This window comes from Heterodontus francisci, chromosome 11 (assembly GCF_036365525.1).
Source record: "Heterodontus francisci isolate sHetFra1 chromosome 11, sHetFra1.hap1, whole genome shotgun sequence".
NCBI classification, from domain to species: domain Eukaryota; kingdom Metazoa; phylum Chordata; class Chondrichthyes; order Heterodontiformes; family Heterodontidae; genus Heterodontus; species Heterodontus francisci.
The window spans coordinates 55,970,692-55,998,009 of record NC_090381.1 but is presented as its reverse complement, the minus strand read 5'-3'; the positions used below and the strand labels follow the sequence as shown (position 1 = coordinate 55,998,009).

General features: G+C 40.1%; 2 protein-coding genes across 2 annotated transcripts in view; both read left to right on the top strand.

Moving 5' to 3' along the window:
• Window positions 1–10,342, top strand: part of kpna4 (karyopherin alpha 4 (importin alpha 3)) — a 31,901-nt gene extending 21,559 nt beyond the window's left edge. Inside the window, exons 12-17 of the mRNA XM_068042174.1 lie at window positions 973–1,101; window positions 1,918–2,022; window positions 2,423–2,494; window positions 2,706–2,868; window positions 5,482–5,576; window positions 8,310–10,342. Coding sequence (XP_067898275.1) covers window positions 973–1,101; window positions 1,918–2,022; window positions 2,423–2,494; window positions 2,706–2,868; window positions 5,482–5,576; window positions 8,310–8,408 — 663 coding nt within the window. The 3' untranslated portion in view covers window positions 8,409–10,342. The remainder of the gene's footprint in view (window positions 1–972; window positions 1,102–1,917; window positions 2,023–2,422; window positions 2,495–2,705; window positions 2,869–5,481; window positions 5,577–8,309) is intronic.
• Window positions 10,343–23,554: 13,212 nt separating this feature from the next.
• trim59 (tripartite motif containing 59) overlaps window positions 23,555–27,318 on the top strand; it is a 34,141-nt gene continuing 30,377 nt past the window's right edge. Inside the window, exon 1 of the mRNA XM_068042171.1 lies at window positions 23,555–23,762. The gene's annotated coding sequence lies outside the window, so the exon portion shown is untranslated. The remainder of the gene's footprint in view (window positions 23,763–27,318) is intronic.

Genomic DNA, 27,318 nt, shown 5'->3' with positions numbered 1-27,318 from the left:
ATCCTGTTCTAGAGTTTTCACATGATTCTACCAACTCGGCCCCTGCAAGATATCAGCATAACCTAATCAGTAAGGCACGTTTCTGCTGATTGTGCACCTGAGAATCTGGGCACAGTCACTTGTGGTCGCATGAATGTAGCATTAATCACCTGTACCTTCAGTGGCTCACAGTCAACTGAAGCTTGACTCTATTATGTTTCTCCTGATGAAATTACTTTAAATTTGTCCAAATTCAGCCAATTACAGCATAGCAGGCTTCAGTTCATTTCTGGATGCAGGTCTTATGTACCGTATCAAATCAAAGCTGTCACTTGAGGCCAATTAAAAAGTTAGACCAAGGGCATTAAATCAGTTAGTTGAATAGTTCATTTTTTGGCAATCCCACTTGTCTTTGTGATGCAGGAGAATGCCACGTTAGTCATAAATCAAATACACTGCTTGATTGTGCTGATTCATGGAAGATTTTATTTTCAAGCTTATGCTATTGTTTTCACTGATACTTGAGCGTAACTTCACCTCTGCTAAACTGATGCAGTGTCCAGCACATTTTGCTGATTACAAACTGAATAGAAACTCCATGCCTGAGTTCTCTTCGATAAAATTGTCATGTCTAAGACTTCTGTCTGACAGAATCAAGACACATTGCTGTTAATCTGAATCAATGTTGATACTGCTGCAATTCCTTAGGAATGAAATTAGCTATATACCCATGATTTTTAATTGTAGGTACTATTGATCAAACAAATGTTGCAAAATGAGGTACATGTTGGATTGTGTTTAAGAAAATAGTATTAGCGTCAAAGGATATGTGCTATTTTTAGTAAATACATTAATTTGTATTTGGCTGCCCAGTTGTTTCGCAGAAAAATATGTAAATATTTCAATTTGTGCACTTGCTGGTATTAAAAAGCGGGATAAAACTTATTTGTATATATGCTTTTGTGATTTAACAAAATACTGACATTTGCCCAGACTGCAGCTTTGCGAGCCGTGGGAAATATTGTTACTGGCACTGATGAGCAAACACAAGTAGTCCTGAACTGCGAAGCTCTTTCTCATTTCCCAGGATTGCTGACTCATCCTAAAGAGAAAATCAATAAGGTAAGAAACTTCAGAATTTTTTTCTGCCTGGTAAATCCCTTTTTCCTATAGATTCAGCACAGCTATAGTTCCTATGTTCCTAATGATAGTGATAACATTTATAACAATTCTGTTGGAAATGATGAAATGGAGATTATTGGCTTTGTATGTGTGTGTTTGGGCTGGGCTGTGTTCTAATGTGGTTAATTGATAATGGTAAGATACAAATATTAGAAAGTACCATCGAATTTAAAATTGATTTACTTTCTGAAATATTTAGTAAGATGACCAGTGTAACATGGTATAATTTCAAGGTACAATAGTTCAAAAACTACTGTAACTTTTAAGTGTGTGTGGGTGGGTGGGGTTGGCTGGCAATATGGATCTGATTTCATTTGTGAACATCAGTGCTGATATTGAGGTGCATCTGAAGGCAATCACATTTCATCTGAGGGGCTTTACGATGTGATCTTGCTGATGATTACAGCCTCAAACAGTCCATTTGCCAGCTTGGGCATGCCAGAATTCTCTGACAGGGTGGCAGTGTGATCCTGTGAGCTGATCCAACAGAGTTAGCATCTAAAAATATACTTCCAAGTAGGATCTTGAACATATGCATTGTACACTGTTTTTGGGAGGTTGCTTTCTGCAGCCCATAGGTATTCTGTACAAAGATATATTTGATAGTGAATCAGTTAAAGTGCATAATTTAAATACTTGCTCTTAAAGTCCAGATGCTTCAAAAATGAAAACTCTACAGGCAAATGTTACTTGTAAATAAATGCTCAATGCACTTGTGCTTTTACTTGACTTCCCTTCTATTTGCTAATTATACAGGAGGCAGTATGGTTCTTATCCAACATCACAGCTGGAAACCAGCAGCAAGTACAAGCGGTGATTGATGCAAACCTTGTTCCTATGATTATACACCTCTTAGATAAGGTGGGTGGTTACACTTGATTTTGTTTTGTTAGCATATAGTGTCTTTCACATGGAAACTTTTCAAAGTGCTTTATAAAGTTTGATTTTAAATTGAATTATGCAGTAATTATGCAGAATTATGCTATTAACTCAATCCAGTGTGCAAAGAGAATGTTCGAATCATTTCCATATTTTGAAACCTGTTCAAAGTGAGAAATTGCAACATACTTGCAAAAAAAATTGTCATAGGGAGAGCAGTGTTATCACAAACATAGTAACTTGTAGATTCATTGTGGGTTTAGTGGGAAAAGAACTATATTCCTGGGTCCATGCAATTATAAAATAGTGCCTCAAGATTCTGAAAGGTAAATTACTGTGGATTCAATTCTGTCTGTCTTGTTTACTTTTTCTTCCTCTCTAGGGTGATTTTGGTACTCAGAAAGAAGCTGCTTGGGCAATAAGTAATCTAACTATTAGTGGCAGGAAAGAACAGGTAAGATGACCTAAGTTTTACCTAAACAGCTGACATTGGCAGGCAGTCATACTAAGTTAATTTAAATTCTTGTATTGCATTGTTGGGCTAAAGTTTTAGTTTGTAAATTTTACTTGGAATTTGTGTAAATTGTTTTGTACAAAATGTTTTGTCATTCCTGTTTTGTAAAAGACAGAAATATGATGTGAAACTGACAATTATTTTTTATTAGGTTGCATACCTGATTCAACAAAAAGTAGTCCCTCCATTCTGTAACCTGCTAACAGTGAAAGACTCACAGGTAGTACAAGTGGTATTGGATGGATTAAGTAACATTCTCAAGATGGCAGATGAAGAGGCAGAAACAATAGCTAGTCTGATTGAAGAATGTGGTGGTAAGAATGAAATAATAATCCTCTGTATGAAAGTAGTAGAGATTTTGACTCTGGACTAGATGTTACGTTTGTATTGCAGTCTTGATTGATACTGCATCCAGATTTTCTCCTCTATGTAGAGCTTTTTTCAGTCACCCAAATCCTATGGATAAGGATGAGAAGGGAAACTGGGATTAGGGAGGAGGTGCTTTCCTGGGTTCATCAAGAATGCCTCCCAGCAAATTGGCAACTGAGGAGCAACTGCCTTGTCTCAGATGAACAATGCTATCCAAAATCTTCACTCTCTGTCTCTGTACACATCCTAATAAGTTGAAGATGAATGGGTTGATATTTGAGTTTCATAGTAGGCATTCTGTTTCTGCAGTAGTGTTGTTGCATAGATGTGTCCCATTAAATCATATGTTATGTGTTAACAGTTTGCTGGATATCTCCTCATTCTGTCTTATCACAAAATTAGATTTAAAGCTGGTTTTTGGAAAAAGGATCCTTGCTAATCAAAAGCTGTTCTTGAGATCCATCTACAAATGGCCACAATAAGCATATGACGAGACTTGATCCAATTATTTTTGAAATATCTAGCTTTGGTATGAATTAATCAGATGCCTGAAAAGGGTGCCTACTTTTGTGTTAAATGGTGATTCAAGCCTGGTATTCATCAGTGATATTGGGCAGCCAAGTTATCCTGCCTGTGTTTACTAGCATCTAAAGTTAGAAGGGTTTATCCCTATTTGGGATTAGAGTAGAATTTGGAATAGGAGAAGCTACAGCTATATTAATAATTGCCTGCGTCCTCCTTTCAAGTGTCCCCTCCTGATGGTGTTTTTCCAACAAAACAGTTTTGCTGAAGTTGGTGGACCCAGCTGTAGTGCCGTGCGTTACTATCCATTGTTGTTGCCAGCTGTTGCTCTGATGCTCTAGTGTTTTATTTAAATTACTACTTCCTCTCTCAGTCCTAGCTTATACTGCTACATAAAGTCTGAGATAGAATGGATGCAGGGAGAGGAGAGGTTGGAGCCAGAGCCAAATTTTGAGGAAGGAGAGTTACCATTTAAGTATCATCAACCTGGAGAATGGACCATCAGTGGCTAATGATGTCGGTCAAAGACAAAAAGAAAGCATAATTTTTGATTTTGTCAGCATGAAGCTGAGAATAGTAGAGGGTAGAAGATTTTTAATGATGGTTCTTATCGTACATGAAAGTTGTGCAATTTTATTTCAGTTCAAGGTCCTGTTACATAAGTAAAGATTGGTATTAGACCAAGTGCTAGGAATCTGATGTTTGCTATTTGCTTCAGAGCAGAAATGTATGAATTAACTTAAATGAAGAATAATACTAGTTGATTACAGTAAAATGTGAACAAATTCCATGACACTGTGGGGCGGCGCAGTGGTTAGCACCGCAGCCTCACAGCTCCAGCGACCCGGGTTCAATTCTGGGTACTGCCTGTGTGGAGTTTGCAAGTTCTCCCTGTGTCTGCGTGGGTTTCCTCCGGGTGCTCTGGTTTCCTCCCACAGCCAAAAAACTTGCAGGTTGATAAGTAAATTGGCCATTATAAATTGCCCCTAGTATAGGTAGGTGGTAGGGGAATATAGGGTCAGGTGAGGATGTGGTAGGAATATGGGATTAGTGTAGGATTAGTATAAATGGGTGGTTAATGGTCGGCACAGACTCGGTGGGCCGAAGGGCCTGTTTCAGTGCTGTATCTCTAAATCAAAAAAAATCAATAGAGATCTGATAATTCAGAGAAAATGTGTATTATATAGTGTCTTCCACACCTCGGGATATATCTGTGTATTACAGCCAAGTTAGTACTTTTTGAAGTGGCTGCTTGCCATGTAAGGAAACGTGGCAGCCAATTGTGAGGCAGGGTTCCACAAACAGCAGTGAGATAATTGATCAAATAGTGATGTTTGAGGGATAAATGTTCGCTAGGTCACCAGGATCTCCTCTTCAGAAAGTGCCATGGGATCTTTTATGTCCAGTTGAGAGGGCAGACAGGGCCTCAGTTTAAGGTCTCACCCAAAAGACAGAACTTCCAACAGTGCAGCACTAAAATGTTAGTCACGAATACGTGCTCATGTCTCTTGAGTGGGACTTGAAGCCACAACCTTCTGACTCAAATAAAGGCTTGTACTTATATAGCACCTTTTCATGACCTCAATGTCCCAAAGTGCTTTCCAACCAATGAAGTACTGTAGGAAACTGAGGTGAGTGCTACCAATGAACCATGACTAACCACTATTGTCACCTTGCAGTCCCCCACTTGACATTCAAAGAGAAACTTACTATTTTGTTTTTCCTGCATTTTGTGATATTCATTTCATTCTTTACTTATTTAGCCATTGCAGAAGATCAGCATATAAGGGATGATTCTACAGGAGGTAGTATTGGCAGGAAATCTCTGGAAATTTGTGTGCAACCTGTGATTGTCCATTGTGGGCTGCATGCCTGTGATTTCCTAAAATGCAAATCCTGTAAGTGCTGCTCGCCACTGGGAGAGCTGATTGCAGAATTGACCCTTTAGAACATTTTATGTTCAGTGAAAATCTCAATTGTTGGGTGTTGGAATTTTTAAGAAAACGTACGGCTAATACTCTTCAAATTCTGTTCAGGTTTGGAAAAGATCGAACAGTTACAGCACCATGAAAACGAGGACATCTATAAATTGGCATATGAGATCATTGATCAGTATTTCTCAACAGATGATGTAAGTTTAAAGAGCTTCAAAATACAGAATATTGTTACAACCAGGTGAGAAAGGTGTCTAGGGGTCCCTCTCAGCCTTCACCTGTTCTTACTGTAACAGGGTTTAATTTTAAACAGTGTTTTTAGTTCCCCCTTGGTGAGTTCCTTGTTCACTGCTTTCCAATTATAAGGCAAAGAAACCAGCACAAACAGGTTTTCTTAGGTTTAAAGAAGAAAAGTTGAAATTTATTAATCTTAAACTCTAGTTTGGTTAACTCCTACGGATACATGACGGCCCACGCTAGCATGCATACGTGATACTGTAAATAGAGGCAGAAAAGAACAGAAGAAAAATAAAGTGGAGAGGTTTGAGGCAATACTTGAAGAGTAGTTGTTACAGTTCTTCGAGCTCACTGTAGCGTCCTTAATTGTAGGTAGATCATGCTTTTCGTTGGGGCCCAGTATTCTTGAACCTTGTGCGCTGCAGGAAACTTTTCTCTTGGGGTTCATATCTCTTCAGTGGATTCAGAGGCTTGTGAGAAAGAGAAGGGAGCTGACAGGAGAGAGATCTTCAGTCCAGGAGCAAACAGACACTGAGTTCAAACTCTCTGTGGCCAGTTCAAAATAAAACCCTGGAACAGCCAGTTAGTCATGTGACCAGCTGGTTTAACCAGTCCTGGCCCTTGTGGATTGTATCCTCCTTAGCAGGCCCTGAAATGCACTTGCTCACCTTTGATGTCTGTTCATATGTTAAAAATTTTTTTTTCCAGCCACGGCTGATCTGTTGAACAAGTCATTTCCTCGCTCCAACGACAGTTAAAAATCAATCATCTTTTCTTGCGATCTTTCTAAAGATTTCGAGTCATGTTCTTTGTCAGCATTTATAACAAGAGTTTTGCCATTATAAATGTTTATATAAAGACTTAATGTAAACCTTTAGAATGGAAAACCCTATCTCAACATGCCAACAGTTTGCTGTCAGTCTGTTAATGCACTGATTAAAAGCTTTGACGGACCATTTTTCTTACCTTAAATTGAATTTTAAAAAAATGACAGCAAAGTCACTATCGCCTGATTATCACCTGTTTTGTTGGTTAGTAAATGTAAACACATTATTTATTGATGCATGTGTGTGTGATACAGGCGCAGATAAACCTGCAGGTGCCAATTGCAACACACAATCTAATATTTACAGACATCTGAAAGTTCCCAGACCTGGGACACCCTCAGCCCCAGAGTACTAACAGCCCAGTGCTCTGCCCTTTCCCTCGCTGCCAGGCACCAGCAGTCCAAGAGCGAGTCAGAATCCCATATTCCACACTTGTGTTAAACCTCGGATTTTTTTATCAATAAATCTGCCACATTCCAGGTACTCACTCCCCAGTGATGTCAATTCAAAATATCCCTCTCCCCATGCCGGAAAACATCCGAATTCCGCATCCTAGATTGGCCAAAGCCTGGAAATATCTCCCAGCACTAAAAGTCCAAGATTGCCTCTGTGCAGCTAACCCCACTACTCCCGCCCCTGGTGAAATGGGCAGGTACATGGCAGATTAATGAAGTGTGCAGTGATACATTTGGTAGGAACAAGGAGGAGAGGCAATATAAATTAAATGAAACCATTTTAATTGGAGTTCAGAAGCAGAGACACTTGGGGGCGGGTGGGAGCAACGGGGTGGTGTGCATACATAAATCTTTGAAGGTGGCAGGACAAGTTGAGAACCTGTTACTAAAGCATTTGGGATCCTTGGGCTTTATTAGTAAAGGCATAAAGTGCAAAAGCAAGGAAGTTATGCTAAACCTTTATAAAACACAAGTTAGGATCAACTGGAGTTTTGTTTACAATTCTGGATACCATATTTTAGGAAACCTATCAAGGCTTTGGAGAAGGTTCAGAAAAGATTTACCAGAATGGTACCAGGGAGAAGCTGGGGTTGTTCTCCTTCGACCAGAGAAAGTTAAGACGAGATTTGATAGAGGTGTTCAAAATCGTGAAGGGTTTTGATAGAGTAAATAACGAGAAACCTTCCACTGGCAAAAAGGACACCGATTTACATTGATAGGTAAAAAAAATAGCGGTAACATTTAAATTTTATGGAGCAAGTGGTTTTGATCTGGAATGCATTGCCTGAAATGATAGCTGTTTCATTAGTAACTTTCAAAAGGGAATTGGATACGTACTTGATGGGGGAATAAAATAGGGCTAAGGGAAAAGAGCAAAGGAGTGGAATTGAATCGTTCTTTCAAAGAGCTGATGTAGGAGCCTCCTTCTGTGCTGCATCATTTTCGATGATTCTATAATCAAGTTTACTCAAGCTAATCAATTCTGTTAATTTACATGGAACTGAAATAAGACTAATAGGTTTGCAGTTGCCTGTTTCTGTCTTTCACTCTGAATACGACTGCCATGTTAGTGTGCTTCTGGTACCTCTAGTGAATGTCAATACCTCACAAATCTTAGTGTCTCAGCTCTCTGGGATAAATATTATTTGGATTTGCATTTGTTTTAAGCCCTTTCACCATGTCTAAGACTTCCATCTCCCCTGTATCTGTCATTAATTTTGCCTTGGTTAACTCTGAGTGTTCCCCCAATGAAATACTTGGAGGGTGCAGTCATTCAGGATATTTACTGTTTTGTGTTCTGCAATTTCAAGGTTTTCCATTTTTGTGCTCGCTACCATAACTATTGATGTTATGCAAGACATTTTTACTGTTGGGTTTTTGCCTCAGTTGAGTTTTCCCTTTTTCTTTTAAGATTGATGAAGATCCTGCCTTGGTTCCAGAAGCAATTCAAGGTGGGACATTTGGGTTCAACTCATCCACCAATGTTCCAGCAGAAGGCTTCCAATTCTAGAAAGGCATAATTCCTGGAGCAAGTGAAATAATGCAGCACTAAAGGAAGGTTTGATCGATCATGCTTGGCTCATGTGGGATCCACTGCTGCATTAAATCGGAGAGCTGTTTTGCAGATTGCGTTTGGTGTCCGAGAAAAGCCCAAATGAAGTCAAGCTGGCGAGTGGGTGCGAGTGCGCGTGAGAGTGGTAAAATGTTATAAAATTTCACAGTGAATGCGATTTAGGTTGTTAAAAGAAAGGGGCTGAAAGTCAAAGAAAGGTCAATGTCTATGAAGTAACTACCAAGATCAAATTCAGTTATCTAGAATAATTAGAAGAATGAAGCAATTAAGATACTTCAAACTTCATAAACCAAGAAAGGGACATCGACAAGTCGGAAGACCAAGCGAAGGCCTTGCTATGAAGCACTGTGTGAATGGACCCACTGTATGAATGTCTGGACTCAGTGCTGTGGAGCCAGGTTCATTACTTGAAATCTTGGGCTCTGTATTCACTCATGAAAATAAACTCCTAGCCATGGAGTTGTGTGTGGAAGGGAGTAGTGTATGGGCGTGATGTTGTATGTGAACGCATGCAAACTTGATTGCCTTCAAGTGGCTAATGAATAAACCCAGAAAAACACCAAAATGAGTTTGTTTTTTATTAATATTTAACATACACTGGAGAATTTAACCGATTTAGCAGCAGTGCATTGTATAATTTATCTGTGGCAATTTGGGTTGAATCTTGCAGCATATGTTGTTTTGCTTGTTTTACTTCCACCTTGGCCATTCTAATTTTTTTAATGTTTATACTACTTATGTACTTTATTTGTAGTTATGAATTGTTCCTCACTTAACAATTGCACCAGTTAAAATCAATAAATGCTGTGAGTTGCTTTCCATATAAATCACGAATAAAATAATAAATTAACAGAGGGGTAATGGTAATAAGCTGCTCATGTGCACAAATTTTGCAGAGGAAAAAGAACGTACATGCTCTGCTGCTTAAACTTTGCAAACTTGCCGTAATTTAAATCCAGGGAACCTCAAACACCAGCAGTGTTGTGGAGCTCATCACCTTTATTAGTCATAACTTGGATAAATGAATTGGGCTAAGATAATCAAATCACATGCATCTATTAATTGATGGCTGCTTCTGATTTATTTTAACTTTTTTTTTTAGTTATTTCCTGTATAGAATATAGCACAGTACCTTATGGGGTAAATGCAGTTTATAAACATTTGTTTCCTATTTTCTTATTTTCCTGATTAAAATATTTTGGTTGTGACTAATTTTGATGCATACTTTCTGCTAAAGGGGGATTGATAGAAGTATATATAGATGAACGAATCAAATGTGAAAACGCCCTCGACATATTTCATACTTTTAGGAAGGACATTTTTAAAAATTAGATACAAGTAGCCATAAACCATCTGAGCCACTTTAAAAAGAGCTTGGTGTGTTTCAAAAGACTTACATGCAGACCATGCAAGTTTTTAAAGAAAAGAACCTGGAAAGTGGTAGTTTTCTTGAAGAGATCCAGTACAGTAAATTTGGCCTGTTCAGTTTTGTTTATAAAGAAAATGCTTACCCTCTTGGTAAGGTGGCTCATTGTAGGAAATACTGTGCCTTCTCCCTTAGAGCACAAGTGTTGCATGAACAAGTGTTGTATTTAAGACCTAAGGTAATAGTCACTAAAAGGAAATGTGAAAATGATTACCTGATTCCTATTTTGTGTTTAAAATTTTGGAATATTGTAGATTGGATTAATATGTAGTTGTGATTTTTTTTTTGTAAATTAGTTGGTTTACCCTTGAAGCATTCCTTGTCGTCATAAACATGCTTTGAAAGCTAGACAAAAATTGGAACAGGCAGAAAATTGGCTTGCTTACACTGTTTTCCATTAGCGTGCAGGCTAATCTGTTTTAGAGAAAAATAAACTTTGAAATTATTCTGTGTGGCCTGATGTTCCATTGTAGTAGTAATGTGTTAACATCAGGGGTTCTCAACAGGGGGAGGGGGACTGTGAGAATGTTTCAAGGGGTCCACCAAAAAATCAATAGAAACTCTTGTTTCATCCCTCATCATGATGCACTGCCCTCCTGACCAATAATCTTTGTGTAATGCTGTTCTGGGTGAGGTGTGGCTATTCTGGTTCTTCAGTTTATTCAGCACTTTGGCTGTCCAATCAGTGCAGTAATTACAAGTGAGGTCAGATCGGGGGATGTTGTGCTTGTTGTTGGCGTCTCCCAGCCCTATCTCTATAATCTGCTCCAGTTCTTCCGCGATATCTGCATTCTTCTAATTCTGGCCTCTTGTGTATTTTAATCGCTCCACTATTGGTGGTTGCACCTTCAGTTGCCTCGGCCCCACGCTCTGGAATATCCTCCCTACGCGCCTTCACCTCGTTTTCCTCCTTTTAAGACACTTCTTAAAACCTATCTCTTTGACCAAGCTTTTGGTCACCTGCCTTAATATCTCTTTTTGTGGCTTGGTGTCACACTTTATTATATAACGCTCCTGCAAAGTGCCTTGGGATGTTCCAATCCATTAAAGGCAAGGCACTATATAAATATAAGTTGTTCAGACATGGTGGGACAGGGCAATCCAGTGTGCAGAGGTGTACACCAGGACTGGGCCCACAGGAAGTACATTGAGGTTACTTCCAGCAGCACTAAGAAGATAATTGGATTTCCTCAATTTGTCTGGTAAGGAGCTGCAGCCAGTGAATAATAAATAACCAGCAATAACAATAGAGACCAAAGGAGCACTTACTCTTTACACTCACTCGCCGGTGGGTGCCAGTACTGCAGGCACTTAGATATTAGTTGGATCTGACTTGACAGTAGTGGAAGAAAACTGCATCTACATTTCCAGTTTTCACTTAAAGGAGGTGGGGTTAATGTATGATAGCATTGTAAATCATTTGTGTATTAAAGACTTGACTATATATAGTAGAGGTAGTTTTGTTCTTTCAAAAATATAGTTCTTAATATCGAGCATTGTGGTATTCTTTCACACCCGTGGACTTGTTGAATGCCCCAACACTGATGCATTATCTCCAGACTGTTTCCTAACTTACCGGTTACCATAAGTTAATCAGGTTCTAAACAGCAGTGTGTTAAACTGTACCAGAAAGATCAAACGTGGAGCATCTTTTAATTCTGTAATGCCAGTTTGTCCAACAGAGCACATTAAGGCAGGCTTTTTAGGGCCTCCTTCAACCTACTGGCAAGGCACAAGAGCAAAATACTGCAGATTCTGGAACTCTGAAATGAGAACAGAAAGTGCCAGAAATACTCAGCAGGTCTGGCAGCATCTGTGGAGAGAGAGCGAAACGGAGTTAACCTTTCAGGTCTGCGACCCTTCATCAGAACTGGCAAAAGTTAAAAATATAACAGTCTTTGAGCAAGTGAAAAGGGGGAGGGGTAGAAGAACAAGGAAGGACTGTGATAGGTTGGAGGGGGGAGAGATTAAATGACGTCATGGAACAGAATGCAAATGGAATGTTAAATAGTAACTATCTGGCACTTCCTGTTCTCATCAAAAATTCTTTCGATTCTTACAGTTTCCAGCCTCTCAATGCAGTACTTCCTCAGTACTGCACTGTAGATTATGGCACAGAAGGAGGCCATTCTGTCCATCGACTTCATGCTGGCTATCTACAATCCAGACAGTCCCCCTGCTCTATCCCTGTAGTCCTGCAAGTTTACTTCCCACAAGTGCCCAACAATCTTGCAGTCACATTACTTAAAACACAAATATGTAAGATAAATTTTATTACATGGGAGGGATGGGGGCCTCGAGCAAAAAGGTTGAGAATCCGTTACAGGATAAGTTGGACTAATCTATTAAACAGCTTTGTTACTCTGAATTGTCCAGCCTTGAAGCATTTCTCAACAAAAATAATGCAAGTGTTCAAATTACATGCTTGAATTAGTAATACGTTAAATTTAAACACCCATATGTTCTGATCAAGGGTAGGTCATAACTTAAATCTCATGAGATTGTAGAGTCGCTGAGGTGGTTTCCTATTGCCATCCTGAATGTTTGTTTTTATCTCTGGAGTACTTTCTCATTAGATTTCAGCCAAGGCTAAAGAGCCCTATCTAGCCTTTACAAAGGGGTGGGAGGCCCCCTTGATGGGGAGCAAATGCACATACTGGATGTCATCTGGTATTCAGAGCAAGTAATTCAGTCTCTGCTTACTGGGTCTGTCTGGAGTAGACCTCAAACTTAACCCTTCTGGCTGAAGAAGCCACTGTATCAGTGAACTGTTCAAACACACGTGTCCTGCTGGATATCAACCAGATATTTATAGACAGTAGTCTCCGTTTGCTGGGCCTGTCTGGAGTGGGGCTTGAACCCATTTAGCTTCTGACTTGGGTGCGGATGCTACCATCAATCCAAAGACTCACCCTTTGTTTTTTTTTTGCTTCTGGTATATTGACTAATGGAGTAAATACAGTAACAAAGGCCACTAATGTGTTTTTTTCGTATCTAAGTATTTGAAAAGCTTTGACATTCATGTAGAATGTCTGGTGTTTCCTAAGTCCTGTGCTGTACCTTGCAAAATATGTTGAGTTTTCAAAAAAGACTTGGCAACGTTAAATTCCACTTGCTTACAGAAAATGCTGCTGTTCTTGTGGAAGACAAAAGTGAAAAGAAAACCCAGAAGAATGGTTCCAAGTACTGCCAATGAAGAAGGCAATAAAGGACTAGGCATAATCACTTGTTTTACAAAAGCAAAATAGTGCAAATGATGGAAATCTGAAATAAAAACAGTGCTAGAAATAATGGACATGTCAGGGAACATCTGTGCAGAGATTTAATGCTTCAGGTCGAAGATCTTTTGGCAGGTTGAGCTCTGATGAAAGGTCACTGACCTGGAACATTAACTCACTTTCTCTCCTCTGAAGTTGCAATACCTGCTGAGTATTTCCAGCATTTTCTGTTGTAATCACTGTGGGTCTGGGTTTTTTTTACTAGCTGTTGACTTTAAAGATGCAACCACATTAAAATTTGATTAGTAGGTCTGCATGTGGAGAATATCTGGATACTGCATTTTATTTTTCCTTCAGGAGATGAGAGCACAATTTGATATGTGATCCTATCCCACTACATTTTCAGAGCATTTTCTGTGGCAAAGGGTTCAAAAAAGGGTATAAGGATAAACCCAGGATCTACAGGTCAGTCTAACCTAGGTGGTGGGAAAGCTTTTATAAACAATCTGGGACAAAATTAAGTCATATTGATAAATGTGGATTAATTAAGAAAAGCCAGCAGATTTGTTAAGGGGAGCTTTTCAATGAGGTAACAGAGGGGTAATGAGGTTGATGCAGTGTACATGGACTTTCAAAAGGTATTTGATGAGGTTCCACAAAACAGGCTCGTTGCAAAGTTAAAATCCATGGAATAAGAGGGACAGTGGCAGCATTTATACGAAGTTGGCGAAGTGACAGGAAACAGTTGTGGTGAATGGTTATTTTTTGGACTGGATGAAGGCATACAGTGGAATCTGTTAGGCCACTGCTTTTAATCTATATTAATGACCAATACTGGGTGTGCAGGGCACAATTTCAAAATTTGCAGATGACACAACTTGGAATCATGGTGAACTGTGAGGATAATGATGGACTTGGAGGTCATAGGCTGGTGGGGTGGGCAGACAAGTGGCAGATGAAATTTAATGCAGAGAAGTGTGACATGAAACATTTTGGTCGGAAAAATGAGGAAAGGTAATATAAAATAAAGGATACACTTCTAAAGGGGGTGCAGAAGCAAAGGGACTTGTGCACAAATGGTTGAAGGTGGCAGGGCAGGTTGATAAAGCGGTTAATAAGGTAGGCAGGATCCTGGGCTTTATAAATTGAGGCATAGAGTACAAAAGCAAGGAGGTTATGGTGATCCTTTAGATAAACACTCATTTAGCCTCAACTGGAGTATTATGTCCAATCCCAGGCACTACACTAGGAAGAATGTGAAAACATCGGAGAGGGTGAAGAAAAGATTTACGAGAATGATTCTGGGGATGAGACTTTGGTTATTTGGATAGATTGGTGAAACTCGGGCTGTTCTTCGAGAAGAGAAGATTTGATAGAGGTGTTCAAAAGCATGAGAGGTCTGGACAGGGTCTATAGGGAGAAACTTTCCATTGGCAGAAGGGTCAAGAACCAGAGGATATCAATTAAAGATGAATGGCAAAAGAACCAGAGATGACACAAGGAAAAACTTATCAGGTAACAAGTGGTTAGGATCTGGAATGCACTGCTTGAGAGTGGTGGAGGCATGTTCAGTCATGGCTTTCAAACGAGAATTGGATAATTATCTGAAGAGAAACAATTTGCAGGACTACAAGGAAAAGAACGAAGTAGGACTAGATGAGTAGCTCTTGGAGAGCTGGCACAGGCATGCCAGGCCAAATAGCATCCTTCTGTGCTGTTAACCATTCTATAATTCTAAATGGTTAGTTAATTTGCATCAGAAGCAGCACTGGAAATTTATGGAATCTAACTGTGTAATTAGGCTTATTTTGTCTGTAGTACTGGTTAAACGTAAAGGGCTAGACTTTGCTGGAACAGGGCATCTAATGGAATCTGCTGATGGTTAAAGTTACCACTGCACCCTTCAGCTCAAAATTTTTGGCCTTAAGCTTATTGAAAGTGTGAGCTGATAATGGCTCAGCAAGGGAAACAGGGCACCTAGGACCTATGTGAACAGCGCAACCAACAGTGTATCTATCTCCTGAGCCAGTTGGATTTAAGATTTGGAAATAAACAGTGAAAGGACTGAGGAGGGTAAATTCAGTGTCAAATCAGGTACCAAGAGTGAGATAAAGTTTGGATTTAAGAGGAAAAGTAACATTTAAAATGACATTTTTTAAATCTCCCTGAAAAACTCAAAACCTGAAGGAATGAGACTCAACATTTGTAATCATTAGTTTTCACTGCTAGCAGTTGATTGGCAGTAATTAACAATCACATCATTAATAGGGTACATGCACTAATTATTAGCCTTACAAATACAGCATGTTTATGGCATTCAATATATTGAAACGTACGGTAGAGAGAAAAATACTGTTTTTGTAGAGTGGTGCAACTCAGCAATGTTCAGATGTTGGTATTGAACTGCACATTTGCTCCTCACCTGAAGTTGCTGTACCATTACATATAAATAATGGCAAATACCATTAACCTCACTGTTCTGGCTGAAGATTTATTAAAACAGTTAATGTTACTCCTGTATATCAACTCACTTGTCAAGAGTACAAGTTTCACAATGGGGAGAAGAATAGTTGCTGCTTTCACTAAAGAATATCTCCGTTCAGCTGGAAAAAGGAAAAGCAGCAAACGTTTATTTCCCTTCCTAATGAAAGCAAGATTGGAGTGGGTTAGAACGTTTCCATTGCTGGGTACAGCATTGAAATCTAGCCCAGACCAATGGGGTAAAATGCTCTTGTAGGGATTTTAGTGAAATTAGTTTGGGTAGTCTTGGCCCACTTCGTGGTACATGCAAGTTATAGAACAACACTCCATAATTCAGCAACTATTGGCAGCTCCAAAGGCACTTTGAAGGATGCCTGTTAGAAACTGAACTATGAGGTTAGGCTTACCTTGCACTTAGCTTGTTATATCCAAATTGGGCTTATTTGATGGTAGCATAGAATGCCAACAGCCATACAGTGTTCCATTCCCCAATTCAGATATATGTTTCTGTACTAAAATATAATTTAGACAAGGAAGCTTAGAATTAGGGATACTTGCCTTTGCAACTAGGGTCATTGAATACAAAAACAATGAAGTCATGCTAAATATTTATAAATCACTGGTTAGGCCTCAGCTGGTGTATTGTACATAATTCTGGGCACCACATTTTAGGAAGGATGGCAAGGTCATGGAGAAGGTGCTGAGATTTACTAGAATCGTACTGGAGATGAAAGACTTCACCTTCCACTATGTGGAGAGAGTAGAGAAGCTGGGATTGTTCTTGGAACAGAAAAAGTTAAGGGAGACATATTGAGGTATTCAAAATTTTGAGGGGTTTTGATAGAGCAAGTATGGAGAAACTATTTTCTCTGGCAAGTGGGTTGGTAACTAGAGGTCATAGAATTAAAATAATTTACAAAAGAACTAGAGGGGAAATGAGAAATTTCTTTACAGAGGTTTGGTAAGATCTGCAATGCACTACCTGAAAGGGTGGTTAAATTTGTTTCTGTAGTAACTTTCAAAAGGCAATTGGTCATGTACTTGAAGAGGGCTAATTTGCAGGGTTATGAGGAAAAGGCTGGGGTGTGGGACTAAATTGGGCCATTCTTCAAAAGAACTGACATTAGCACGACAGGCATAACTGCCTCTTTTTGTGCTGTATGATTCTATGAATTAATTTTAAAATTTTCCTGAAACTTATTTCCTGACTTCACATTTTTAAAAAAAAGTATTGAAGATGGCTTGTGATAATGATGACAAGCATTTAAGACAGAAGGTACCATACAAATTGAAAACCAAGACATTGAAAGTGACTACAAATATCTGGGCAAACATGAAGGATGGAAGATTGTACAAATGAAGAGGTACTGAGTAGGATTAGGGCAGAATGGGGTTTCGGGAGATAGAGATATTCTGTCTGATAAGAAAATACCACTGGCATTAAGGAAGAAGGTGTGTGCTACCAACCATGACATGTGGGGAAAAATAATGAACAAGTTATCCTTAATATGTGTTGAGCTCCGTTGTCAAAAAGGGGGGAATTTAGGGGTTCAAAAGTATTTTGCCTAATGTAGCTTCCCGATCGTGTAATCTCATTTCACCTGTGAAATGGTTGCAGATAGGTCTGCTGGGGGTTTTTTTGCCTATAATTCGGCAATTGCTGATTGAAAAATGCCAACAGTCTTCTACACGAGTTAGTATCAGTTTCATTGTAGAGTCACGGCGGGGATAAGTTTTACCATGGATATGGTTCCCCCATATGCTAAATTTGAAATAGTGCTCTAGTTTATGTGTTCTACGGTACTGAATTCCCATTTGTACAAATCCCATGATTGGGGCTTTATGTTGAGACATTTTTTTGTAATACATCTAAGTCCAACATTATTCTATCCACATTGTTTCATAATAAAGACTAAAGGTATTCCAAGTGCCGTCAGGTATCCAATAGAAATATCTCGAATCAGCCTTTAGAATTTGATCTGGCAATCCAAATACGAAAACAAAAATTAAAACTAGTTGGAGATGTAAATAGATTTTAAGCAAGTGAAAGGGCTAGAATGGGAAAAGGGAAGATTTGTGATAAGGTGGAAGGCAGGAGAGGTTAAATGACAAAAGGGTTGGTGAGGCAAGGCTAAAGGGAGTGGTAATGGGACAAGTAAGAAACAAAAGATGTGTCCAGAGGAGGTATGACTAACAGAATCATGAACAGCTACCATCCAAAAGCAAAAGAGAGAAAATGAGAGTGAAATCAAAACCTATCTCCTGCTGACCTTATGGCACCCTGTTCTTGGATCCAACCCCAGTGTTGTCATCAAACCTGTTTACAAAGGTGGTACTATTTGGCTTATCAGCCTATATCTAACGGATGCCGAAGGCCAGCTCGCTGACTCTTCCTTCTATCCCTCCCTGGACCATGGCCTCACCACTGAACACAAGCCATTGTTTCCAAGACTGCCACTGACCTCATCGCCTCTAGAGATCTTCCATCCACAGCCTCCAATTTCATTGTCCTTCCAACCCCAAATAGCTTGCTTCTACTCAATCCACAAACAGGGCTGTCCACTGTTGCTGCCACTGAACGGATTTCATCTTATCTCCCCTATTCCAGTCTCTTGCCACCTACAAACATGACTCTTCCGATGCCCTCCATCACTTGCTGTTTTCATGGTAAACTATGGTAAGCATAGTGGTAATGTTATTGGACTAGTAATCCAGAGGCTTGGACTAGTGCTGCAGAGACATGAGTTCAAATCCCACCAAGGCAGCTGGGGGAATTTAAACTTAATTAATAAATCTGGAATAAAAAGCGAGTTTCAGTAATGATCATGAAACTACTGATTTGTCGTAAAACCCCATCTAGTTCACTAAGGTCCTTCAAGGAAGATAATCTGCCACCCTAATGCAGTCTGGCCTACATGTGATTCCAGACCTACACCAATGTGCTTGATTCTTAACTGCCTTCTGAAATGGTCCAGCAAGCCACTCAGTTGTATCAAACTGCTACAGAAAAGTTGAATAACAACAAAACTGGACAGGCATTGACCTAGGTACTGAAAATGACAAGGGCATACACTGCCCAGTCACTAACAGCTGGAGACTTATGCCGAAATTGAGACAGCTGTCCCACAGATTAGTCAAGCAACAGTCTGATATAGTCATAATCACCCAATCATACCTTACAGCCAATATCCCAGGCTACTCCATTACTATTCCTGGGTACGTCCTGTCCCACTGGCACTGTGATATACAGTTGAGAGGGAGTGGTGCTGGGAATCCTCAACATTGACGCGGGATTCCATGAAGTCTCATGGCATCAGGTCAAATATAGGTAAGGAAACCACCTGCTAGTAACCGCCTACTCTCCCTCAGCTGATGGATCATTGTTCCCCTATGTTGAACACTGAGGGTAGCAAAGGCACAGAATGTACTCTGCGCGGGAATGTCAATATCCATCACCAAGAGTGGCTCAGTAGCACCACTACTGACTGAGCTGGGTCTGCAGCAGGTGGTGAAAGTACCAAGAGGAAAAAACTTATTTGACCTGGTCCTTACCAATCTACTTGTTGCAGATGCATCTATCCATGACAGTACCGATCGGAGTGACCACTGCACAGTCTTTGTAGAGACAAAGTCCCATCTTCACACTGAGGATATTATCTTGTGTGGCACTGCCACCTTGCTAAATGGGCTAGACTCAGAACAGATCTAGCAGCTCAAAACTGGGTATCTATGAGGTGCTGTGGGCCATCAACAGTAGCTGAATTGTATTCAATCACAATCTGTAACCTCATGGCCTAGCTATCCCTCACTCACAGGGGTGATGGTGGTAATGCCAGTCTACTGCCTTGGGGACACAGGTTCAAATCCCACCATGGCAGATGGTGGAATTTAAACTCAATTCATTAATTTAAAAAATTCAACTAATTGAAAGCTAGACCCAGTAATGGTGCCATGAAACTATCATCGATTGTCATAAAATCCCATCTGGTTCACTATGCCCTTTAGGGTAGGAAATGTGCCGTCCTTGACTGGTTGGCCTACGTATGACACCAGACCCACAGCAATGCAGCTGATTCTTAACTGCCCTCTGAAATGGCCTAACAATCCAATAAATTGCCAAGGGCAATTAGGGACAGGCAACAAATGCTGGCCTTGCCAGCGATGCCCACATCCCATGAAAGAATTTAAAAAATCTCTACCATTATCATCAAGCCAGGGGACCAACCCTGGTTCAATGAGGATTGTAGGAGCAGCACCAGATATACATTAAAGTGAGATGCCAAGCTGGTGAAGCTACAACACAATGCATGCTAAACAGCGGAAGCAACATGCTATACACAGAGCTAAGCGATCCCACAACCAATGGATCAGATCAAACGCTCTGCAGTCCTGCCACATGTAATCGTGAATGGGGATGGACAATTAAACAACTAACTGGAGGAGGAGGCTCCATAAATACCCCATCCTCAATGACGGCAGAGCACGTCACTACAAAAGACAAGGCTGAATTATTTGCAACCATCTTCAGCCTAAAGTGCTGAGCTGATGATCCATCTTGGCCTCCTCCTGAGGTTCCTAGCATCACAGATGCCAATCTTCAGCCAATTTGATTCACTCCAGGTGAAACCAAAACAGTTCAAGGCACTGGATATAGCAACGGTTATGGGCCCTAAGAACAGAGGAACAGGAACAGGCCATTCAGCCTGTTAAGCCTGCTCTGCCATTCAATTAGATCATAGCTGATCATCTACCTCATCGCCACTTTCCCACACTATCTCCATATCCTTTGATGTCATTTGTCTCTAGACAACATCCTAGCTGTAGTGTTGAAGACGTGTGCTCCAGAACTAGCTGCGCCCCTAGCCAAGCTGTTCCAGTACAGCTACAACACTAGCATCCACCTGTGTGGAAATTACCCAGGTATGCCTTGTACACAAAAAGCAGGACAAATCCAACCCAGTCAATTACCATCCCATCCCATCAGTCTACTCTCAATCATCAGGGAAGGCGTCATTTAGAGTGCTATCAAGTGGCACTTGCTCAGCAATAATGTGCTCAACAGTTTGGGTTCCACCAGGTCCTCTCAGCTCCAGAACTCTTTACAACCTTGGTACAAACATGGACAAAAGGGCTGAATTCCAGAGGTGAGGTGAGTATGACTGCCCTTGACATCAAGGCAACATTTGACCAAGTATGGCATAAAGGAGCCTTAACCAAATTGAAGTCAATGGAAATCTGGGGTAAAATTCTTCACAGGCTGGAGTTATACCTAGCACAAAGGAAGATGGTTGTGGTTGTTGGAGGCCAATCATCTCAGCCTCAGGACATTGCTGCAAGATTTCCTCAAGGAAGTGTCCTAGGCGCAACCATCTTCAGCTGCTTCATCGATGACCTTCCCTCTGTAAACCATGGCACGGAGTCAACTCCCCCTTGGCCCCTTTATTCCCTTCACCCACTTGATCCTGGCCATCAAGTGGGACTAAGTCCTCTTAATTCAGGCTCAGGCTGGGTATTTGGGATATCGGATTACAGGAGAGCCACCCTCCACCTAATCCACCGGCTACAGTTAATGGCTTAGTACAAAGAGGAGGAAACTAAGTCCTTTCTTTAACTATCAATTTACTTTATTCACCTTGTACAATGTAAGAATAAGGCTTACACACTTGGTTAAACAAAAGCATGCAACTCAAACTGGGTTATACAGTTAATAACAAAGCTAACTAGAATTGATAAGCACACCCACTAGGTTCCTCTGATCTTTCCCTGACCTAGTCACAGAAAACAAAGGATAATACCCGAAAAAGGGGAGAGCTGACGCTGGCCAGGCGTTCCGTTCTCTCTCTTTTACGTTGTCGCCGCGTTGCTCATGCAGGGTCTTCCACTTCCGCGATGGTTGGTCTCCGGAGTTTCTCACTGGCTCTATGCCTGAGAATATCTATACTTATTCTCTTTCTTATCTCTTCAAACTTTACTGTCTCTTTCCGGTTGGCTTAGGCCTGCTCACTTCATTCATATCTTCTCTTTATTGGCCCAGGCCCAAAGACCCCGGTGTCACACCGTGTCCAAATGAGGCTCTTTTCCTGTGTTCTCTCCTTTGTCTTGTCACATAAATTAATTAGTTCAAACTGGTTTTTACCAGCACAGGCCAGTGTCGGAGCGCTGGTTACTTTAGTACATGAGCTATGCAATAGTTTGTAACAGACTCTGTATTTCTTGCAGCCCCTGGCCAACACCTCCATCAGAACATTAAAAGTGGGGAAGTTTGTTGATGATTGCCCAATGTTTAGTACCATTCGTAACTCCTCAGATACTGAAGCAGTCCGTACCAGCAAGATCTGGACAGCATTCAGGTTTGTGGTAATAAGTGGCAAGTAACATTTGTGTTACATAAGTGCCAGGCAATACATATCTCCAACGAGAGATCTAACCACCTCCCTTTGACGGTCAGTGGCATTACCATCACTGAATCCCTCACCATGAACATTCTTGGTGTTACCATTGATCAAAAACTGAACTGGACCAGCCATATAAATACCATGGCTATAAGAGCTGGTCAGAAGCTGGGGATTCTGCGGCAAGTAACTCACCTCTTGACTCCCCAAAGCATGCCCACCATCTACAAGGCAAAAGTCAGAACTGTGATGGAATACTCTCCATTTCCCTGGATGAGTGCAGCTCCACCAACACTCAAGAAGTTCGATATCATCCAAGAAAAAGCAGCCCACTTGACTGGCACCCAATCCACTCCCTCCACCACCAGCGCTCAGTGGAGTAGTGCATACCATCTGCAAGATGCACTGCAGCAACTCGCCGCGCCTCCTTTGACAGCACCTTCCAAACCCATGACCTTTTCCACCTAGAAAAACAAGGGCAGCAGACATATGGGAACACCACCTGCAAGTTTCCCTCCAAGTCACATATCATCCTTGGTTGGCATCTTTTCATCTACAAAAGATGATGGACACATATCATTCTTACTTGGAAATATATTACCATTCCTTTGCTGTTGCTGGGTCAAAATCCTGGAACTCCCTTCCGGCTGTGGGTATATCTACCTCACATGGACTGCAGTGGTTCAAGAAGGCAGCTCACCACCACCTTCTCAAGGCCAATTAGGGATGGGTAATAAATGCTGGCCTAGCCAGCAACACTTACATCCCATGAACAAATAAATTTAAAAAAATCATAAGACCTGAGACCTCGTTATTAAATTTATGGATTGGGACAAAACTTTGCGCTTCCTAGATGTATTTTCTTGGATCAATTGAAGCGTCTTCGGTGCATAAATATCTTGGCTTAAGAGGTTCTAACTCAAATAGAGGAAATTAAAAGATTTTCCAATGGAAATTACTTTATCTACTATTGGGAATCCATCTTATTGAATAGATGCAAAGAGCTTGGTGATAGTACCTCTGCAGATTCGTGCAGTATGTCTGTGCGCTTGGTTACAAGCCCTCTGGATAATAGAAACACAGGCTCGACACGGGGAACATGCCTTCGCGTGTTAATCAGTACTAAACACATGAAGTGCAAAACAAAGGGTACCAGTAGAGAGTGCACAACTAAAATTTAAATGTAAAATATTTCGGGTCCTGAAAAGCTGAAATAAAAACAGAAAATGCTGGAAACTCGTGCATTTTAGCATGATGTATGTAGGATTTACAGATCATCTTTTCATAATACTGCAGTCGTGTACTTTTTTTTTAGCCCCGAACTAATTTTCGCTCATTCTATTGACTGTCGATATGATCCATCAATACTTCGTCAATTTCCTAGATATTTCTTTAAAGGTAAGAAAAATATTATGGATTTATATGAAAATTAACTTAAGTAGGTCAACACTGAACGTATTACATATTGAGGGCATGATTAAACTATTACCGAAAGGAGCAGATAAGTACAACTCTGCAAGGAATCACAACCTGGAATGCAATGTTGGGCGCGCAGTTCTCCCTGATTTATTGAATAACTGTACTTCTAAGATTCAAATGTGAGCAGCAGCCTCGGCTATTCGCTGGTTTTGAAAACGGGGATTTCCAGACATGCGCGTTGCAAAAACTGTTCTTGAAAACTGCAGTGTAAGCGAGCCCGGCAGGGATGGTTCATTCATTTTCATTACCCGCCAGAAGAACAGTGCCCTAATCCGCCGCGCTTTCATCTTGCCTGGTGAGTGGTGCCTCCATTGTCCCTTTTCCCTTGTCGCGGTCTTGCAGCAAAATGACAGCGAAAGCCTTAAAGCTGTTAACCAACTCCAGGGTTAAATTTTAGGCCCGATCAAACGAAATGTAGAAGAAAGATCTTGTATTTAGCATCCATCTCCTAATCCATCGTGATGTGAAGCGGGAGTATCGACCATGAGGAAAATTACATCTGTTTGTAATGTATGCAAGGTTTGCTAATGTACAACTTCTAAATAACCAGTAAGGAGAGAGGGAAATGAGCCAAGGCAGCGACTATTCCGAAACAGCTTCCTCCTACGAATAAATAACAAAGCAAATTGGATTCATTCAGGTGAAATCGCGATTAAAAAACAGAAAACATTTTTATACTTACTGAAAGCCGATCGAGTATTTTTCTGTGTTCAGTAGAATCCTAACTTGACATTATATAAACTTCGAACCATAAAACAAATACCACTTGCATCTCAAGCCTTTCTGGATCGTAGTCCTAAAACAAATATGAATTCCAAACTGGTGTGAAGACTGCTGATATGCTGCCTATTTCCGTGCTCATTATTTTAAAGGCTATTACACGCAATTAATGATCAGCTGCCAGAAATTATTATACAAAGACACTGTTGTGAGGGGCAATAATTTAGCATAAGATGCTTTAGCTGCACTGCTCGCTCTGCTAAATTTTTGTCTCACGAATAGTTGATGTTTGCTTAAAATTACTAAACTGTATAATGACCATTTGGCCAATTCATTGTGGACTTTGGTGAGAAATTGGTATATTTGTAAAATAAGCTGAGTGTAGACATCTATGACATCTTGCTCTGAGATCACTTGGGGGTAAACACAATAGTATTCGTATTGTATTCCAGGATGGTAATTTTATTTTTATGTTTATTTGTTTAAACTATTACATGACACAACCCATCTATTTCATCAAACAATGAATCAAATGAGTCTTTGTAATTCTCTTGGAAAGATCAGTTATTCTAATGCAAGTTCAGAATATTTGGGGGTCCATTGTGTAAAATTCTTCACTAAGCTGCTGCATCCTGTCTTAAACCCTTATGACGTTTAAGACATTGACAACCAGACTCCGTTCTTTCAATACAAAGTTGCACTTGAAGATCTTCTGCCATTTCTGTAAGGCCGAGTTTTCAATTCGAGCATGTCCTCATTGGTCTAGACTCAATTTCAGACTGTGAAGTTTCTGTTCATTTTCCATTCTATTCAAATGATTTTGAAGATTCTGTCCTCAGAAGATTCTTCCCCTATCTCTGTCAGATGCTGCAGAACTATAAACAGCACTTATAACAAGTTATTTGGCTGTTTTCTCCTTTTCCTGCACAGGGATCTACAGACTACTTTCTCCTCTGTCAAAGGAATTGTTGAAGCAAAAGCAAAATTAATTTTGTTATTTTAAATAACTATACAGAAATTATACTAGGTACAGAAGAAAACATTTTTAAAAAATCATTTTTGTATACTCCTAAAGTGGGCTTGTCACTTTTTTCTTTGGGAAGAACCTGGAAAAGAGGCTTGTCACAGTGATCTCAAACATAAATGATGCTGTGACATCTTTGGAATAGATATGCCATTGTAATGCATATTTATCAATAGATGAAGCATTGCCCAATAGATTTACTTAAGAGACTATGTCCGTTTATGTATTAGATTTAGAACTACCAATATTTATATATTTCTAAGTCTTGCTCTGCTGTCATTAAAAAGGCCTTTACTAAGAAAACAAACCAAATGATACCCAGCTTAAACTTTCCTGATCAAAATTTTGATGCATCATTTCCTAACTCTACAACCTTAACAGGATACAGTTCCACTAAATCTGGATGCTTTGCCATGTAAACTTGAGGAAGGCACCTGAATGCTCCAGCTGTTTACCCAATATTCCTTGTATTAGAATAAGGAGCTGATTATTCCCTAATTGTATTTGTAGTTCAATCACCAGACAGGCAACACTGAATAACAAATGGCCTCTCAAGAGGAAGGAAGTTATTTATTTGCCTTTGTTGTTTCTGTGTGAAAGTGCTACTAGTTTCTATTTCTCAACCTCAATTTTGAAATTCTGTAAACATTCTTATCTGGTAAAATGAATAGCTCGGTTCTAATGTGAAAGCAAAATACTGCTGATGCTGGAAATCTGAAATAAAAACAAGAAATGCTGGAAATACTCAGCAGGTCTGGCAGCATCTGTGGAGAGAGAAGCAGAGTTTACGTTTCAGGTCAGTGACCTATCATCAGAACTTTTTTTATATTAGCTCGGTTCTAATAGTCTTTTCTGGACACACATTTTCTTGTTAGAATTGGAAATAGATTTTTCTAAAAAGACATTATATACTGCACATCCAAAAGTAATGCCATAAAAATAATGGCTAAGAAAATAGTGCTCGAGTTTGTGAATTGCTTTCCAGTTACTGCTTTAAGCAACTATTTGTTTTTGAGCAACAGCTATTAAAGTCATATACGTGGCAGTTTCCCTGGTGGATCAGTAAGTGACAGCAGTATAGTCCAAGCAAGTGCTATATTTGATCCCAAATCTGTGCTGTGTTGCTATTCTGAGCCAAGGTGATGGTTGACAACAATTGACCTCAATGTGCTGCTGAGCTAGGGAAGGAAAAATTAATCATAGATCCATACCCGGTGATTCCTATATATTACATAGAATGTATGGATTAAAACAGGCCATTTGGCCCAACTGCTCCATACGAGCCACATATGTCAGATAAGAACAGAATTGGCCAACAATGGTCCAAAGAGACACACATGAAAGAAAGACTTACATTTATATAGAACCTTTCATGATCACTGGATGTCTCAAAGCGCTTTATAGCCAATTAAGTACTTTTGAAGTGTAGTCACTGTTGTAATGTAGGAAACACAGCAGCTGATTTGCACACCGTAAGCTCCCACAAACAGCAGTGTGATAATGACCGGATAATCTGCTTTTATGATATTGATTGAGGGCTAAATATAAGCCAGGGCAGGGGGGATAACTCTCCTGCTCTTCTAAATAGTACCATGGTATCTTTTACATCCACTTTAGTAAGCAAAATTAGAAGGCTGACGAGAGGAAGGCAAACATCAAATAGGATCAGAATGAGGAATGATATTAAGACAAAGTTAAGGGCACTCTATCAGAATGCATGCAGCATTTGCAACAAGGTAGATGATTTGAAGGCACAAAATAGAGGCAAATGGGTATGATTTAATTGCCATTATGGAGACGTGCTTACAGGGTGACCAGGACTGGGAACTGAATATTCAGGGATATTCGTCATTTAGGAAGGATAGGCGGGGTGGGGAAAGGAGGTTGGGTAGCGCTGTTAATAAGGGATGAGATCAGTACCTTAGTGAAGAGGTGAAGAGGATCTTGGATTGAAGGAGCAAGATCAGTTTGGGTGGAGCTAAGAAACAGCAAGGGGCAGCAAACATTAGTGGGAGTTGTTCATAGGCCACCAAAATGTGGTAGAAATGTTGGGCACGGTATAAATCAGGAAATTAGAGCTGCATGTAGCACAGGCAATATAGTAATA